At 37.5% G+C, this 17,141-nt stretch overlaps 1 protein-coding gene across 4 annotated transcripts; it reads right to left on the reverse strand.

The window, feature by feature from the left end:
- Positions 1-1,620: 1,620 nt before the first annotated feature.
- LOC141599155 (uncharacterized protein At2g33490-like) lies at positions 1,621-13,747 on the reverse strand. 4 transcript variants are annotated; one of them, XR_012523739.1, is made up of 12 exons: positions 13,379-13,747; positions 11,631-11,703; positions 8,546-8,620; positions 8,089-8,150; positions 7,911-7,979; positions 6,306-6,334; positions 6,023-6,230; positions 5,678-5,911; positions 3,835-3,888; positions 2,784-3,747; positions 2,121-2,193; positions 1,844-1,949 (listed from the first exon to the last, which is right to left on the reverse strand). XR_012523739.1 is itself a non-coding variant. In XM_074419080.1 (11 exons), the coding sequence occupies exons 1-10, from the start codon at positions 13,493-13,495 to the stop codon at positions 2,821-2,823; spliced, it is 1,848 nt and encodes a 615-aa protein (XP_074275181.1). In that variant the 5' UTR covers positions 13,496-13,747; the 3' UTR covers positions 1,621-1,949; positions 2,784-2,820. The 4 variants fall into 4 exon arrangements, 3 of the variants coding, with proteins under 3 accessions (XP_074275181.1, XP_074275183.1, XP_074275182.1); XM_074419080.1 differs by lacking the exon at positions 2,121-2,193 and having other exon boundaries at positions 1,621-1,949; XM_074419082.1 differs by lacking the exon at positions 2,121-2,193 and having other exon boundaries at positions 1,621-1,949; positions 8,458-8,620; positions 13,379-13,706.
- Positions 13,748-17,141: the final 3,394 nt, after the last annotated feature.

A 17,141-nucleotide genomic window follows, 5' to 3' on the forward strand; every position in this document is an offset into this window, starting at 1 on the left:
TGCTAATAGTAGCACATCCAAAAACAATAGATTCCAACTAATATGTTATCAAAATATGTCATTTACCAAACACATCAAATTAGTAAATTGATTGGTCAAGATACTATTTAGGTCGAAATCTACTAATTTCAGTCAATATGCTGTTTACCAAACAACGTTTGGTTTCCATTCAAACGGTCACTTTCATCTGAAGGTTTCAGACATGTCAAATGTGACCCGGTTTTATTTAACCATAAAACTGGTCATATAAAGCTGTTTAAAGGCTTCAGGCAGAATAGTTTGTCTGAAATGAGAATTACTGTTATATGTATTGAATGGTTGCATAACGTAGCTAAGTTGCTTCAGAAACTTGTTACGATGCCTCTCTTACACCTGAGCTCGTTCAATGCTTTTTTTTACAGAGCGCTACAAAATTATGGAGCTCATGTACCAAGTTTTGAGCTTTTCTTTAATTGTTTTTTTTTTCTTAAATATATTGAAGTGCTTCACAAAAGTTTTTAGCTTTGTCACAAATTCAATAAATATTCCACAAAACATGTTAAGTTTTTTTTGTCAGTACGAAATAGTTTTACATTCTAGTAATATGCCTTTCAAAGTCATACTGAACAATGTAAAACCGAATAAGATACATAGAATAATAATTTCCTAATGAAGAACAACTAGGGAGTGAAATCCATTTGGTATTTGAAACATGTTAAGTTGTGTACTACTGAGATGTTCATAAAACGTATCGAGTTGATTTAACACAAATTCTCATTATAGCTATAGACTTGGGAGTCTGCATTTACCAAACCACGCAGAATATCTTTATTCTTTCACCTATTAGAGATCATTTAAGCCAATTTGGGGCCTTACCAGTTACCGCTAAAGAAGGGTTTCGGATTTTAATCCAGAATGAAGAGATCAACCACAACCACATCCACAATCACAATCTAGGTAGCACCAAAACGGACACGGACACGGGACACGGACACGACACGGACACGTGACACGACATCTCTTGAAATTTAGGACACGGGACACGTTATTTAAATTTAATAAAATATATATTTTATAATTATAAACGTTCGATTTTATTTTTATAAAAGTATTTGATATTAAATTTAAATAAGTGAAGCTAAAACTTGGCTTGATTATAACTCATTTTCATTTACTATCCAAACGAATCTTTTAATCAATCTCTTTCGACAGCTCATTTCATGCTTAAAGAACATCATTCACCACAAATGATGTCCAAATGTCATGGACACGCGTCGGACACGGCCGAAATACCATGGACACGCGTTGGACACGTGACCGAATAAATGTAGAAAGTTAGACACGGCTTTATAGGTGTCCGACACGTTTCGACGTGTGTCCGAGGAGTGTCGGTGTCCGACACGGTGTCGGACACGGGACGGCTGATTAGGAGAAGTGTCCGTGCTACCTAGATCACAATCACATATACGGTAGTACTTCGTATATTTTAGCAATGGGTTGTGAACATGGTTTAACATCTAAAAACTGTATTCAGTACCCAATAGATTATTATGCAGAAATTTATAATTATAATTGCATCTCTTATGATATTCGCAGCACAAGACCATATCTGATTTATTTCGTATCACATGGCTTTATCGGAAACTTTTTATTATCACACTACTTGGTGACACTGATCCCTATTTTTATTCTTGGATCAAAACCCTATCAATATGAAGGAAACAAAATAGAGAAGTATTCAATTTGAGTGAAAAATTGAGAATTGTTACAAGTACTTACGTACAGCTTCCCATAACGGGAACTTTTATCTATGTGGAAGACAAAGTAATGAGTGAAATCTGTAGTTATATGCTACTCACCTCAGGGCACCTAATTTATCTACAGAGTTATGCCCTTTACGAGAGGAGGGTTAAGACCCCTTCCATGTGAACAAAATTGCTCGTCATGGGAAACATTATAGCTTCTCCCACCTGTGGAAAACGAATGTTAAAACTATTACGGCAATCAAGATTGCTGGAGACGGAATTTTACAGAGGGTAGGTAATAAGGACACCTTCAAAGAAACCAATTGGAGTAAATGTACAGCAACAAGAACAAGAAAACCAAAAACCGCTACAATGTGTAATATTACTAACCCTTACATTTATTAATTGTGGTGTGACGTACAAAGAAACAAATTGATCCAGGCCGTGGAACGAAATCCAGCTCATGACACTGAATCAGGATCAAGTAGTTAGAGGTTTAGAATGTTACTACTTGCAATGACCGCTTTTTGAGGCAATATTGGTTGAGTACATGGTCAAATGACCAGAATATCAGAGCAACGCCTACCGACTCTAAAATCAAGTCTTGAACCGAGATTTAATAGCATGCCTAAAAAATATGAAACAATCAATGGCATCTAAGCTAGGAAATGTCATAGTGTTCAATGTAGATGAAAAATGTTGATGCGGCAGTTAATGCAATTGACAAAATCAGTTTTTGGCTACGGTAGGTGACCAGGACCTTCATGCAACACTGATCTCGCTGACAATGGGAAGGTACAGCAACTGTCTTTCTAGTTGAGGTTGGGTTCAGATGAGAATTTGAGGAACGAACAAAGAAAAATGGAAAGTTACATTATGCCGCATTGTGAGATACTGAGATCCATATATTTACCATTGTTTGACACCATGGGGAAGCTCTAATGTTTAATGTGAGATTAAAGAACCAAAGAGAGAAAGCATTTAAGGTGACAAACAGATCTAGCAAGCAGAATCATCAGAACTACAACAAAACTATATTAATAGGGTTTAAATAAATACCTTTATGTTGTCATACCGAATCCCGCATTGGAGATGCTTATACTGCATTAGCATTTGCTAGAGACATAGGCGTCAAAGGAGGAGAAGTACTATCTTTTTCAATCTGAGAAGACTCGGCGTTCTTTCCAGCACTTAATGCCTTGGCTCTATATTGGCTAGAAGGTATAGATAAATTCCGTGAAATAGTTAATGGGGGAATCGGCAAGGGAGATGCTGTATTAGAGGCAGTAAATGTGGTTTTATTTTTCACTGAAAACTCCTTGTTCATTGACGTTGAAGGAACAGTAGACCCACTGGGCCCCAAAGATGCACCAGATTTACTGGAGATGGTACCCGGTGGCCTTGGAAGTTCATGAAGCTCACTAAGTTTTGGTGGCGATACTGATGGAGGACAACGATGTGAAGCTTTCGGAGATGATGGCCGAGGTAGCAAAGGTTGGGATATAGGGTCAGAGTCCCGTAAAGGAATCTCAGAAGCAGAAAGGGGCCCACTTGCAGAAAAGCCAGGTTTCATGGAGTGAGGATTACTGCTTATAGGACCCGAGAAAGCTTGCCTTTTTATTTTCTTATAATCAGATGATCCAATAGCATCGCTTTGTCGAGAAGGAATTCCATCAGCTAAAGGAGGTAGCCGTGTCGAGCCTTCGATACCCTCCTTTGAATCTCTATTGTTCATTTTAGTTTCAAGAGGAGATGAGTGCCATATATTTTGATCAGAGAGGCTATTTGGCCTTACACGAGGAACTGAACTTGTTCTGGTAGAAGTAGAAGTTTTTGCATCGTCAGGGGTAGGCAGTACGTATGTACGAAGCTTCAGTGTATGGGAGTGACGCATTCGTCCTATCCTCTCCGCAGGATCCAACTTCTTCTCTGCGATGATGGGCGCAGAGTGGCTGTAGTTATTTGTTGTTCGAGGCTCACTGTCTAACATCTGTGAATCACCTTGACCTTTATCAAGCCTGAACTGCAATCGCACAGAAGTAGAGAACTCCCTGAAATTCAGGACTGAAGCATATTTATTGCTAATTCACAAAAAGAAAATGTGAAATACCTCAGTAGTTTCATTTGTTGATTGTTTGGTAATCAACTCCTCTTCCTGGTCCAGCTGAAACAACAGAAAAAATCAACAAAACAGCCTAAGTCAAAATCCTTTCTTTAAATCGGCAAGAAAAACAAAGAACATGACCACCACTTATCTAGCAAATTTGGTGGGTAAGACCACCACTAACGACCATGTTGCAGGACAGGTGGAGCTAGCTGTAGATAACTCATGAAGACATGAACACAAAGTAGCATACAAATCAGAGGCTTGCTGTTTCAAAGGTTCATATACTGAAATATATCATGGAAGTATGGAACTAGGGCACCAACGCAACAGTTTTCAGAAAATATAGCTCATTGCAATATGGGGGAATGACACCTTTCACTATTTCTTCATAGTAACTTGGCCCTACTCAGGGCAGTCTCTGGCATTTAAGGGGCCCTGTGCCATGCCTTGAATGGGGGCCTTAAATTTGCTCGCTCCGTCGAATTGTATCTAAATTTACGCAACTTTAACTTTACGTCTCACAGTACGGAAATGTCATAACAAAGTTGTAATGCAAAATTATAAAACATTTGAAATCAAACTAAACTATTCCCTTTTTTTAATACATAAACATTTATATATCTGAAAAATAATTGACCTTATTTTACTAGTAATGAGTAATGACATACTATTCACAATCATTTATAACCCCCATTAACAAAGAATAGCATCTCGCAAAAGAAGATGTGATAAAAGGATAATCATGTACATTGGGACTGTTTTTAAGTCACTCATAGCCGAAATAATAAAATCACCTAGTTTGGCGAACAAAGTGAAAAATTAATTGAGTGAAACAAAGTACAAAACTACAAAAAATGTGATATGGACAATGGAAATAGCCAAATAGGTAAGAATTATGAGACAAAGCACACATAAAACATAATGCTGACCAAAAATCAAACATTCGAGAAAGGAACGAAGGGGCGGGAAGTTCATAAACTAATTTCCATTTTAGCCCCAACACTCCTTCCACCAGACTGAAGGACAACAAAGGACAGCATGACAATGACAACAAAGCCATGATGATGGTGACGAGCCCCACATAGCATCGATAGATCAAGAAAGAAAAGCAAGTGGTAGACGAGGCTAGAATTGGTGCTAGGCAAGGATAGTGTTTATTTTTCATGTTGCATAAATGTTGGGCGACTGGCAGAGGGAGCTGATCCGAAACAGTGATGAGGTGGCAATTTGGGTGGTGGATAGGAGTAGGTGAGGGGAGAGGCCAGAGATACAATGATGTTCATTGAGGGGTAAGTAATTAATAAGTGGATACAGTTAGTCATTAGTAACATCATTTGTGAAATTTTTTTGTAATTGAACAATAACCATAGCTCTGTAATTTTGCAACAGAAAATACTTTCCATAAGTGGAATAAAAAGGAAAAGGGAGGCCAAAGAAAATGGAACTAAAAAAAATAGAGGGAAGAACATTCAAAATGGGAGGGAGTACCAAATAACATGTTCAACTTATAACAAGGTGATATCAATTTGATCCATTGTTTAGGTGAAAGAATTTGGCGGGAAAGTGAGGCTAGGGAAAGGGAGTAAAAACATCATTTCCCTTGTTTTGGACAAGGAATTGTGTTGGAGGGAAATAGAGGGGTCCATTTTCACTACAACAGAGAAAATATTTTGAGGGAAAACCAAAAGCTCCCTTCACCTCACCTCTCCCCTCCCCTTCATCGCCCCTCCCACCCTTCCCTCCTGCAGTCCTGCTGCATTCAAAAAATCATAAAATTGATCATGCAGAATGGAAGTCGAGAAAGCCATTTTACTCAAAAGTTCTTTTCTTTCCATCAGATGCTCACCTCCATTGAGTTCCTTGATGTTGCCATAGCTTCAGTTCCCAGTTTATGTGGCCGATAGTCAAAACCTAACTCTCCGTTATCATTCGAAACATAAGCGTTCCCTCCCACATCTTCTCCATCATCATTATCATCAAGTTCACTAAGTTGATAGTCTATATGATGCTTTTCAGTGATCAACTTCAGATGTGGGTCAACCGCCATTAGAGAATTGAGTCCCTTTTTGAAGAAGTTTAACTGTCACTCAAACAAAGTAATCCCTTATATCATATCCGTATAAAAAATTCTAGTAGTAGACCAATTATTAATTAATGGTATTGATTGTCATGCAGAAGCTATCAGAGAAACCTGAGCTGTATGATGCCGAGTCGCTTGTGTTAGAAGACATCGAGTCTGTCCTTGCTTTAAAGACTTCAGCCGGAAAACACACAGTGTAGCTTCCTCTTCATATTCAGTATGGGCTTGCTTCAACTGTTGTGACGAAAAACCTTCACCTTTTCCACTTTTTGACCGCCCTTTTCCATGTTGTTGAGCTATCATTTGCTCATATACGGTTCTGTACCATTGGCCAAGTTAACGAGTGGAAGAAGAGAATGGGGCCTGGGAGACCTTATGAAGCCAAAGTTCATACCTTTTCTCATCACACTGCTGCTTCATCTCCTACATTAGTAAAATAAAAGACACTCACAGTCAGGAGTTTGGATATAAAGAAGTACTCCCTAAGTCCCAATCATTTGTTTACCTTTTTTTTTGTGAGGAGTATTTTAATCAAAGATAAACAAATGATTGGGACGGGAGTAATAGGCAACCAATGAGCGACCTTCATACACAAAGCAAAAATCTACCAAGTAGACAAGTAACATGGCTGTCATAATTCAAGATGTTAAAGGATGGTAAAATTTAAGTTCCCATGGCAAGATACGCATTCCAACACGATTTTCATTCCAGGTCATTGGAAGAAAACATCTCGTATGTTTTTTTCCACATGGGGAACAATTGCATACACCCCAAATCCCTATCCTGTCATATGCAATAGCCATTGAAGGCTTGCAGCAGTAGGGTAATGTTGTTGTAGCAAGATATACATCCCAGACTCTACTACGTTGATGTCCTCTAACTTGTATCATACGTTTTTCCGAATTCGTGTGTGTGTGTGTCCCATACTCATGGGTTCATGCTTCTTAAGGCCAACCAGAAGAACACATCAGATGACTCTGTTATATGATAACTCTACTCAGATTGGAAAACCTAATAGCCCAACCTCATGATCTTCCACCACTACAGTCACCCTAAATTGTACGTGTTTTTCCATGGTCCCCAACACAAAGAAGATCTTTTTTGTCATCATGTATTTTGACCGACCATGCTAAATAATGAATTGTTTACTGTTGAGAGTTGCGACCTGCATTTTAAGTACTGTATATGCCAACAGTTGCCTAGCACAAACACCTCAATACACCTCCCATAGTCATCACTGGAAGCCAGAGTGTATAGACTGTACTCAAGGTGCAGGTGGCAACTCATGACATAAAACATATCATGAACCATATTGTAACACGAGACCCTAATAGACAGCTACAAACCTATAAATCTACAATGGATCCTGTATGTAATAGCCGTGAATACTCAATCAGCTAGAACAAATTCCTAGAAAACAACCCAAAATAAAACACGAAAACCTCAACAGTCAACACCATTTCGAAGTGAGCAATACATCACTGAAACTCTAAAATCTCCATTGGCCAAAAATACCAACCTTTCTGCACAATTTCAGATTAGTTAAAATTCCAAAGGTTTCATCCCTCAAAAAAAAAAAAAAAAAATTCCAAAGGTTTCAAACTCAAACACCAAAATTGACAATCAGCTCCAAGATATTTTCTCCCTTTGAAATAATATAAGTGAAAAATGGAGCAGTTGGAGAGTTCATCAACAAGACTTGCCAAACAGAACGTTCGGCTCAGGTTTGGGTTGGGTTCGGGTGCACTCTAAGCTGAATATATAAGACTAGTTTGACAACTGCAACAATCCAAACTCGATGTTTCTCTCTATTTAAATTTTTCTCCTTTTAAGTAGTAAGACCTAACAATTAGACTACATTCTCTATTTACTTTGACTTTCCGCTACAAGTGCCATCATTTACACCTCCAAGGACAAGAGTGTGGCCCATTAGTGAGCTAATTTGCTTTATTTTCATCACAATCATTAGTTGAACTAATTACTGAAAATTATCGCAAACCTGAACAGTCTGAAGTTGATTGAGAAGAGATTCAGATGGGTTCGTGATGGTGAGGAATATATGGGAACGCTGAAAAGGAAAAAGTAAACAGCTAGATCATCACATGGTTCAAAGAAAGCCAACATTATACAAGAGACAACCACTAAAAACCGAAACAGCCATCACACCTACTACTTACATAAATGTCAACAAGTTTCTGAAGTTCAAACTGAATATCTCCCAGCATAACCAATGCCTTTTCTGCCAACAGTTAAGAAAGTGTCAGCCACAAGCCAACAGCATTCAGAGCATTACAATTCATCGCAGTATATAGCCATCAGCAGAAAACTATTTCACGAAAGTGCAAAACTCCATTTTCACTGCCAAATGTCAAGCTACCCACAGTACCCACTACTAAACTAAAGTGTTTAAGGAACCATAATCCAGCCCAAATCATGTTAACAGTACCACAGTTATCACAAATTATACGAGTCAACAGTATATACCCAAAACTTAGAAAATAAAAATTGTTGACATAAAAGAGGGAAAACTGGACTCAGATACATACTATTAGCTGCAACTATAGTGTTAGACTTTCTTTCGGAAAGAAAACCTATAGATTTTGACTTTTAGCTAGTAACATGTTAGATACATACTACTCTCGTTATCCTTGCACAAATCAGCTTTGTCATGTAGACAGGCACCCATTTCTCGTAGAGACTCGGAAAACTCTGCAATGACAGTTGAAGTTAGTACACAGACTAGAAATTGCAAAATTTCACAGCAACGAAATGGTAATCTACTTAACATGAGAAAATTAACCAATAATATCAACAACATTACCAGAGTCCCCAGGGTACAGGGTCCAATGTACTTCACCATACCTCTGTGTTATAAACACAGAGAGGCCATTTTCTAATGACTAAAACAACAACATTACCACAGTGCCTCAATGGCTCCCGCAAATTGCGGGTTAGGGGGGGTTGGATGTACGCAGCCTTAACCTTTTGTTAGCAACACAAAGAGGTTGTTTCCGAATGACCCAAGATGAAAATTGCGTCGAGAACTGCATTGAAGGACTGCTACTTCACAAAAGAAAGAAGTGCAGCCACTTTAGTGAGCCATTTTGATTTATTCCATTATAATCCATAACCAGAGTAATAATGAGTCTTTGGTTCCATTGGAAATATGGAAAACCATTTTCTAATGACTCAATGGAAATTTTGACTAGGATTATGACAGCTATTTTACAATAACGCGACCAATTTAAAGAGTCATTATCTTTATTCAATCATAACCAAAAAAAAAAAAAATCAATCAGTCGCGAGTCTTAACCAATAACAATGTGCATCTTTGGGGCGAAAAAAAGAAGCACGAAGCTAGGGGCACATGAATCACAACCACCTATGCTAAAAAAATAAGAAAGGTTAAAATCACTTTATAATGAAAGAATGTCATCCCCTTAGCCAGTTAGTTTGAAAGCAAGTCAATCTGAGTTAAAGACTCAGGTGGACTGTGGACATCTCTATAAAGTTATTACACAAGCCTATACTTTTACGCAGAATATAACTATCTAGAGGAGCTTCCAAGGATTCTCTATCAAACCGTTCAAATGTACCCATAGAAAAATGAGTAGCACGGCTGTTGTTTAGCACTTTTGCTCAAAAGGTTAAGATATATTCATATGCCCTACCTCTATTTCAAAAATTTCAATATCAACTAGTTAAACTATTAGGGTAAATCCATGGCATTGTATCGAGGTGTGCTCGTGATTGATGTAACAGCTATAAATCCAGTAATAGTCTAGCAGACATATGACACATGGCACATTCTACATGGTAGGTCATCAAAACTTTTTTTGTAAGTGTAACAATTATATAAGTCGGATTGGTCCAAGTTTCATTAGTGTAAAGCCTTGCATCAGTCATGTATTGGCAAAGTTAGGGTTGTATCAGCCAAATTGGGCTATTCATAGCAGCCATTTACAACTTTTACAGTATCAGCAAATTTTGTAACAGCCGATGATTAAAATACCATGGCATGAGTGCATAGATATTCAAACTAGGATAAAGAATAGTACTTGACTACGAGGCAGGAGCAAAAACGTCTCCGGTGCATTTTAGGTGCGCCTTTTAGATAAGGCTCACCTAACAAGACTCACTAGTACGCACTTTCCATAACTTTTTCTCCTAGATCTATTATTATGCCATTTCTTTTCCCCATTACTCCTAACTTTTACTCCTTTTACATGTTTGCCAACATGAAACCTCCTCAAAAAGGGTATCGTTGCCCAAAATTTTATTTGGGAAATATAAATTTGTTAGCAAATATGGGGCGCCTTGCGTCCAAAAGGCATGTGCCTCGTTGTTTCAACCCTTGGCACCTTGCGCCTCTTCAAACTAAGCTTTGTAATGGGGGAATAAAAGAAATTGTCCTAAATTGTATGTGGTTCTTACATTGTGAATCAGTGAACACTCAATGTAAATCTAATGCAATTTCCATATTTGAAGGGGCCAAAACAATAACTCTAAACACACTTTTATCCAGCGGGAAGGAGTTTTTTGAAGTATTGCAGTAATATCGTTCAAGAGATAAGATTGGCAACCCAAGATAATGACATAAATCATGTTCTTGATCTTATACAGTATGGCTCTTAGACACTTTGAGTTTAAAAGGTGACTATCTTAATAATACTCACAATGGTAGAAGAGTAGAGAGATTATCACTTCACAGTATATTATTATGGCGTTAGTCCCGCCATTGCAAATTTAAGTTTAGGATTAAAACACATTTGTATTTATAAAGTGGACTATATCTCCTCTTTCAAAGTATCTAACGTGTTATTTGAGCTCGCGTCTATGACTTAAGTTTAAGAATAGATATCGGTCCTTTCTTTGTAACCTAACTGAGGATTTATTTGAATCAGTTGAAAGTGGATTCTCAGTTTAATTTCAAAGGCGGCTCACATATGAGGGAGAGTGTTGAATAAAGATCCCAAGTCACTCGAGATTCACATGTACGTGTCCAATGTTGATAAAAGATGAGAAAGTTTTACTTTATAATCAAACTAGTTACTCACATGGTCCCAAATCGTGGCATCGATCGCGTTTGAAGGCGTGGTAACGGTGTCTCAAAAATCAGAATCATACTTGACGCAGTCGCCATAACCTTTGTTGCGGTTAATGCGGAACTTTTATAGTTATTTTAGTTGTCTAAAATATCTATTAAGACCAATATTATCATTTTTTTCACAAAAATTAGGCCATAAATAGTGCTTTATATGGTTTTTAAGAAAAATAAAGGAACTAGAACAAAAAAATTTGACAAGCCTGTTGGATTGCTCGCCCAAAATTGTGGAATTATATGCAAATATGCAATAGAAGGCATATACAAGACGAATGAGTTCCCAAACTATCTAGCGGTAGCTCAGAAGCTTTCCGAAGGTTTTTTTTTCCTAGATGATCATCAGAAGAGGTTCATTGGTACACAGTAGTAGTAAACTGTGAAATTTGTGTTCAAAAGCTTGATCCTCAAACCTCTCCAAGACATACTACTTGTACGAATAAAACTTTCGTATCACATAAAAAGAGAATAATAGTAACAATGATAACACACAAGTACACAACTCACAGGTAAAAATCCGGAACATGAATTTTCAGCAGAAAAGCTTAGTAAGCATTTCACACGTCGAATAAAGCTACAAAACAACATCCAAATCAACTCACAATGTTACAAACATACCATATGCAGAGTTTGCAGTTGCCGCAGCAGCCGAGAGCAAACTATCATAGCAATTCCGCATGTCCTGCATCTCCTGCCAAAGAGTATTACCCTAATCATTTCCCGTTTCTAGCATTTTCCCAAACCTTTTCGCCGTAACTTCAATTATACCTACGTATTTACTCCATCTCCTTCCAATTAAACTATCTCATAACTATTCAAAAGATAATTGTAGTAATTACTCAAGTCTTAACTCAATTACAAAACGAATCTTCGAGCATTAGCTATAACTAACATCAATTCTGCAGATAGATATTGCTACATATATATACTTTTTAACTAAATAGCGCACTGTCAGTCTACTCAGTGAAATTGCTAAAGTCCCTCTGTTCAGATCAATTCTTTACGTTTTCCTCATGTGGGAGTCTCGATAGTCATTTCTTAACCTTTCTGTTTTACGCATTTATAAGTTGACAATTTTTTACATGCGCAAGTTTCTACTTCCCTTTTCACATTTTTAAAAGCATGTCATCTCTCATATCCTTGGTCTTTATGGCAAAAGCAAACATAAAGAATTGACAGGGACAGAGGGAGTAGAAAACTCCGATCATCAACTACATACTAACTTCAATTCCATAGGTACGAATTGCTTCATATAGAATCTTGCTACCTAAATTTCGTACTCAGTCAAATTGCTAACAATAAAAAATAAACTCCTTTGAGTAATGACTCCACTCATTTACAAGACGATTCTTAGATCATTAACTACATACTATTTTCAATCCACAGGTATGAATTCCTTTGAATAGATACTACTGTATTACCTAAAGTTTGCACTCGGTAAAATTGCTACCTAACAAGATTTTCAGTTAATCAATCATCAACTACATACTAACTTCAATTCCGTAGATACGAATTGCTTCGTATAGACTAAAGATACTTTTCAGTTTTCACCTAAATTTCGCTTTGTCAATCAAATTGCTCACAATAACAAAAACGCGTTTCAGTAATATCTCAACTCGTTTACAAGACGAATCTTAGATCATTACCTACTAACTTCAATTCTATCAGTATGAATCCTTTGAATAGATATTTTACATAAATTCTGCACTATCAATAAACTTGCTACCTACCGACGAGATTTTCCGCTAATTACAGCAAATCATCAACTACATACTAACTATAATTCCGTAGATAAGAATTGCTTCGGATAGATAACTTCACCTAAATTTCGCTGCCAGTCAATTTGCTACCTAACAAGATTTTCCGCTAATTCCGGCAGAATTATCAACTACATACTAACGTCAATTCCATAGGTACGAATTGATTCGATTGTCTACTTTTTATCTAAATCCTCAACTGTCAGTCAAATTGCTAACAATCACAAAACTCATTTCAGTAATATCTCAATTCATTTACGAGACGAAACTTAGATCATCAACTACATACTAACTCCAATTCCACAGGTAAAAATTCCTTTGAACCGATAATTTTCACCTAAATTTCGCAATCAGTAAAATTGCTATCTAACAATTTTAAAAGCGCATTTCAGTAATACCGAAACTCATTTACGAGACAAATCTTAGATCATTAACCACATACGAACTTGAATTCCACAGGTAAAAATTCCATCAAACAGATATTTTCACCTAAATTTCTCAATTTCAGTAAAATTGCTACCTAACAATATTTTCAGCTAATTTAATCAGAATTATCAACAAAAATCATTCAACACAAATTAAAAAAAAATAAACGAATAAGAATCAAACCTCAGAAGCTAGAGCAAGTTCGTCGAGGTTAGAAGGACGATGAAAATCGCGGCGATCCTTAGCAAGATCATTTTTATTGAAAGCGAATTTCTTGAGCTTATCAAACGACGACCTCATTTCCAGAAAATCGCAATCGTAATATTTCCAGAAAATGAAGAAATGTGGATGAATTGTAAGAGAAGAGTTTGAAGGAGAAGAGGGAAAGAGATAGTGGAGTCAAAGAAGGAGTACGCAGTACGCAGATGATGGAGGAGAGAGAAAAAAAGAAACAAGGAAAGACGGGTGAGGTGAGGTGATTTCCGGGGGAATTGTACGTTTGTTGTGTCATGTGTGCGAATACGACTCTTGTTTTTTTATTCGGGATTGACTAGGAAAATTTGTCTTTGACTGACTTATTAGTTATTATGGGACATTAAAGTGGGCACGGGGTCGACAGTCGACACCCAGCACGGTTTATGGTCCATCATTTTAACACGATTTGAGATTGGAGGGCACGGTATACCATGGGCTGTGGCCGTGTTTGGGCCGAAGTTTGAGAAAGAAGACCGTGTTTACTGCTTAGCCTAGACACGGCATGACCCATCTAGACATCACACGCTTGCACGTCCAAAATATAAAGAAATAAATCTTAAGTGGATAAATTGTTTGGGCATGCTAAAGCACAGCACGTCGTGTTATCTTAAGTGGATAAATTGCTTGGGCATGCTAAAGCACAGCACGTCACAACACGACATGCTGTGAGTCGTAGGTTGTGTCTGGGCTGCCGTTTCATCTTACTGGCACGACACGAAACCCACATTTGCGAGCCTGGGCTATGCCATTTTCTCCTTCAGGCACAGTGGGCCGGCACGAGGCACGACTCACTTCTATCTCTACAAATTGGACATTTAGAAGCTCTTATTTGTGGTCGACACTTTTACTAATCGCTTCAAATCTCGGCTTAGTCTTAGACGTTGTCGTAGTGTTTTCATGTTTAGGGTATCACGCCTAGTTTGGGCCTGGTGATTTCAATCTCGGAGCCTTTATTGTTTTTTAGAAAAAAAATTCGTGCAATTTTTTAATTAATGAAGTTGACGTTTTTTTTATATAATTTGTTGAATTAAATATTCGTTTCATACTCCATTTGATTCTTATGAATTGTTCCATTACTTTTGTACAAAAATTAAGTTGGTGTAAGTGAGTGGTAGATCTCACCTTCTCAATATTGAATTGTGACTATACAAACCATACTCAATTAGGAAATGGAGCAATTCTAAAGAATAATTCCTAAGAATCAGAGAGAATATTGTTTATTCCCGGGTTAAAACAATATTGTTTATTCTTAGTTATTCGTTGTTTCGATTCGTGTACTTATATCATTATTATGTAATTATTTTATAAATCTAAGTCAATTAATACAAATTATGAAAAACTAATGAAACTTATACAAATTTTGGAGGGTTTGGGTTGAGAGGGGTATTTCGGGTAGTCCATGTAAAACTTTCGGCGGAAATTAGTAATTTGTCAACGACAAATCGCGATTGGGTTCTATTTGATTTGAGCTTGGATATGGTCCAATGTTTTTGGACATCTTGGTCCAAAGCTCGGCCCAAAGCATTATGGAGTTGTAGTCAAAATTAATGTGTGTGCCTCTTTCTCAATGTACTTGGACCACCAATGCACCATCACAACTTCGTGTTGTTCAATGTTCACTGAGTACATACATACTCATAGTTTCGACCTTCAAGTTGTAGTCAAGCTCGCCCATTCGAAACGACCACTCCATGTCAAAGACAAAATTATTGATTAAGTACCCCATGTCAAGTTTTCCATTCGATTGAGAACTTTGTATTATTATGTAACATACAGGAGTAATATTTAATATATTCTCTCGTCAAGAAAATAAAATATTTTGTTGGAAAAATAGTTACTGCAAGGATAAAACAAATGAACTAAAATGGATTAGAATAACTTCACTGTGTCATGGTATGGAAGCCATTGCTTTAGAAGCTTAATCACCATCGATACGGTGCTCTCCAACTGAGAACGACGCTCCCCAAGGTATACACAGAGCTCTTCCAATTTGCACCCAATTTAAAGAGTAGGAACTCAAGAGTTGTTGCTCAGATTTTACAAGGAACAGGGAGAGAAAGTATAATTTGTATAATGAAAATTGGATGATAAAAGATTAGAAAATTCGTCTTATTTATAGTAGAAAAGAGACCAAAAACTGATGAAAATTAAATTGAGATAACAATTTCCAAAAACTGAATTTTGTGAATAACAAGATGGGGAAGTCTCCAATACTGACTACACTAGACTCGAAGAGTTACGGTGCAACAGAAAAAATAAGGCGAGAATTTTTTTTATCTGATATAAAAACAAAACAGACCCCACTACACGGCGCGCGCGCGAGGAGACTACATACTAGCCTCCATAATAACAAGTACCTAGAAGAGGGGCACTTGGTATATAAGCACAAGAAAGGTTCCTTATTTTATCAATGTGGGACAAAGTACTCTAGCATTTCCAACATTCCCCCACAAATGCGTAGAGTAAACAAAAGACAATCTGAGCAACATCTAACAAGGATCAGTGCTTAAATGCTAATGTCTTTCGATTTGAATTAACACGTAGTGTTAACCAAACGTACCTAGCTATTGAAGTGAAACTAGTCTTAAACTTCACAGCATAAACCCAATTTGGCAACACGCACTTCACCTAAAACCAAACGAGTTCCTGCGATAATCAACAAAAAGTTTTGTCCTTCATTACCTTGGATTTCTAAAGAGTGCTCTAGAAAAACTTGCCTAAGGTCTTTCATAGAAGGAGGTCAATCCTTCACACTCTCGTAAGTCCATTTTTTTGCTCTTTTTCCTTCTCTCTTCCTCTACTGGGATTGACAGGAACGGAGAGTTGACCCATCAAGTCTATCACATAGACCACCCCAAGCAGGGCTATGGAGTTATTAAGAGCGTTATAAGCTCATCCTCACAACAATCAACGGTGGATTCGACAAGTCCTTCTCAATAGGACCACCCAAAACCTGGGCTTCAAATCCATTAAAAGCCTAAGCTCAACCTCACAGCGCGCGTCATAGGAATGGAAAAGTGCGCAGAAATATGAGTATTTCCATAACTTCGTTTGACCACAGGGTCCGGTTTTACCCAAACCGGGTTTCCACCATGAATTCCTCAACAACCATAGGCTTAAGCCCCATTCCCCTTGAAATCTCAATGACCACCTTTCGGTTAAGTCCTTTTGTCAACGGATTTGCCAAGTTCGTCTCAGATCTTACGTACTCCAAGGAGAGTACTCCATTCTTAATCCAGTCTTTCACAAACTTGTGCCTTATACGAATATGTCTTTTCTTACCATTATAAGCATTGTTATTCGCAGCACTTATGGCGGCTTAAGAATCACAATGTAGAGAGACAGGCGGCGTAGGACGCCCCCACAATGGAATATCAGCCAGTAAATTCCTCAACCATTCAGGCGGATTTAGCTTTGTTAGAACACATTTGTTGATGATGACATGCCTATGTTTAACCATGCTTTAAGATGTTCCATTTCATGATTTAGTCCTCTTCCCCAATCAAGAATTAATCAATGTTCAAGGTCAAGAAGTGTTGATGAAGCTACCCAAGAATTGTGTGTAATAAGAGTCATTTATGTAAGGGTAAGAGAGTATGATACTAAGGCAACAGTAAGAAAGGATCATTGTTTAACAACGGTCTGCTTTCTAAGGCAACAGTAAGCAAGACTGTTGCTTTAGCTCGTGTCA

This window comes from Silene latifolia, chromosome 9 (genome assembly GCF_048544455.1).
Source record: "Silene latifolia isolate original U9 population chromosome 9, ASM4854445v1, whole genome shotgun sequence".
NCBI lineage: Eukaryota > Viridiplantae > Streptophyta > Magnoliopsida > Caryophyllales > Caryophyllaceae > Silene > Silene latifolia.

Excerpts from the sequence above, each read along its gene's own strand:
- LOC141599155 (XM_074419080.1), bottom strand. The coding sequence starts at position 13,495 with ATGAGGTCGTCGTTTGATAAGCTCAAGAAATTCGCTTTCAATAAAAAT. Across the intron at positions 11,704-13,378 it reads AACTTGCTCTAGCTTCTGAG|GAGATGCAGGACATGCGGAA; the intron begins GTTTGATTCTTA and ends ACTCTTTGGCAG. Across the intron at positions 5,912-6,022 it reads CTCGGCATCATACAGCTCAG|TTAAACTTCTTCAAAAAGGG; the intron begins GTTTCTCTGATA and ends TTTGAGTGACAG.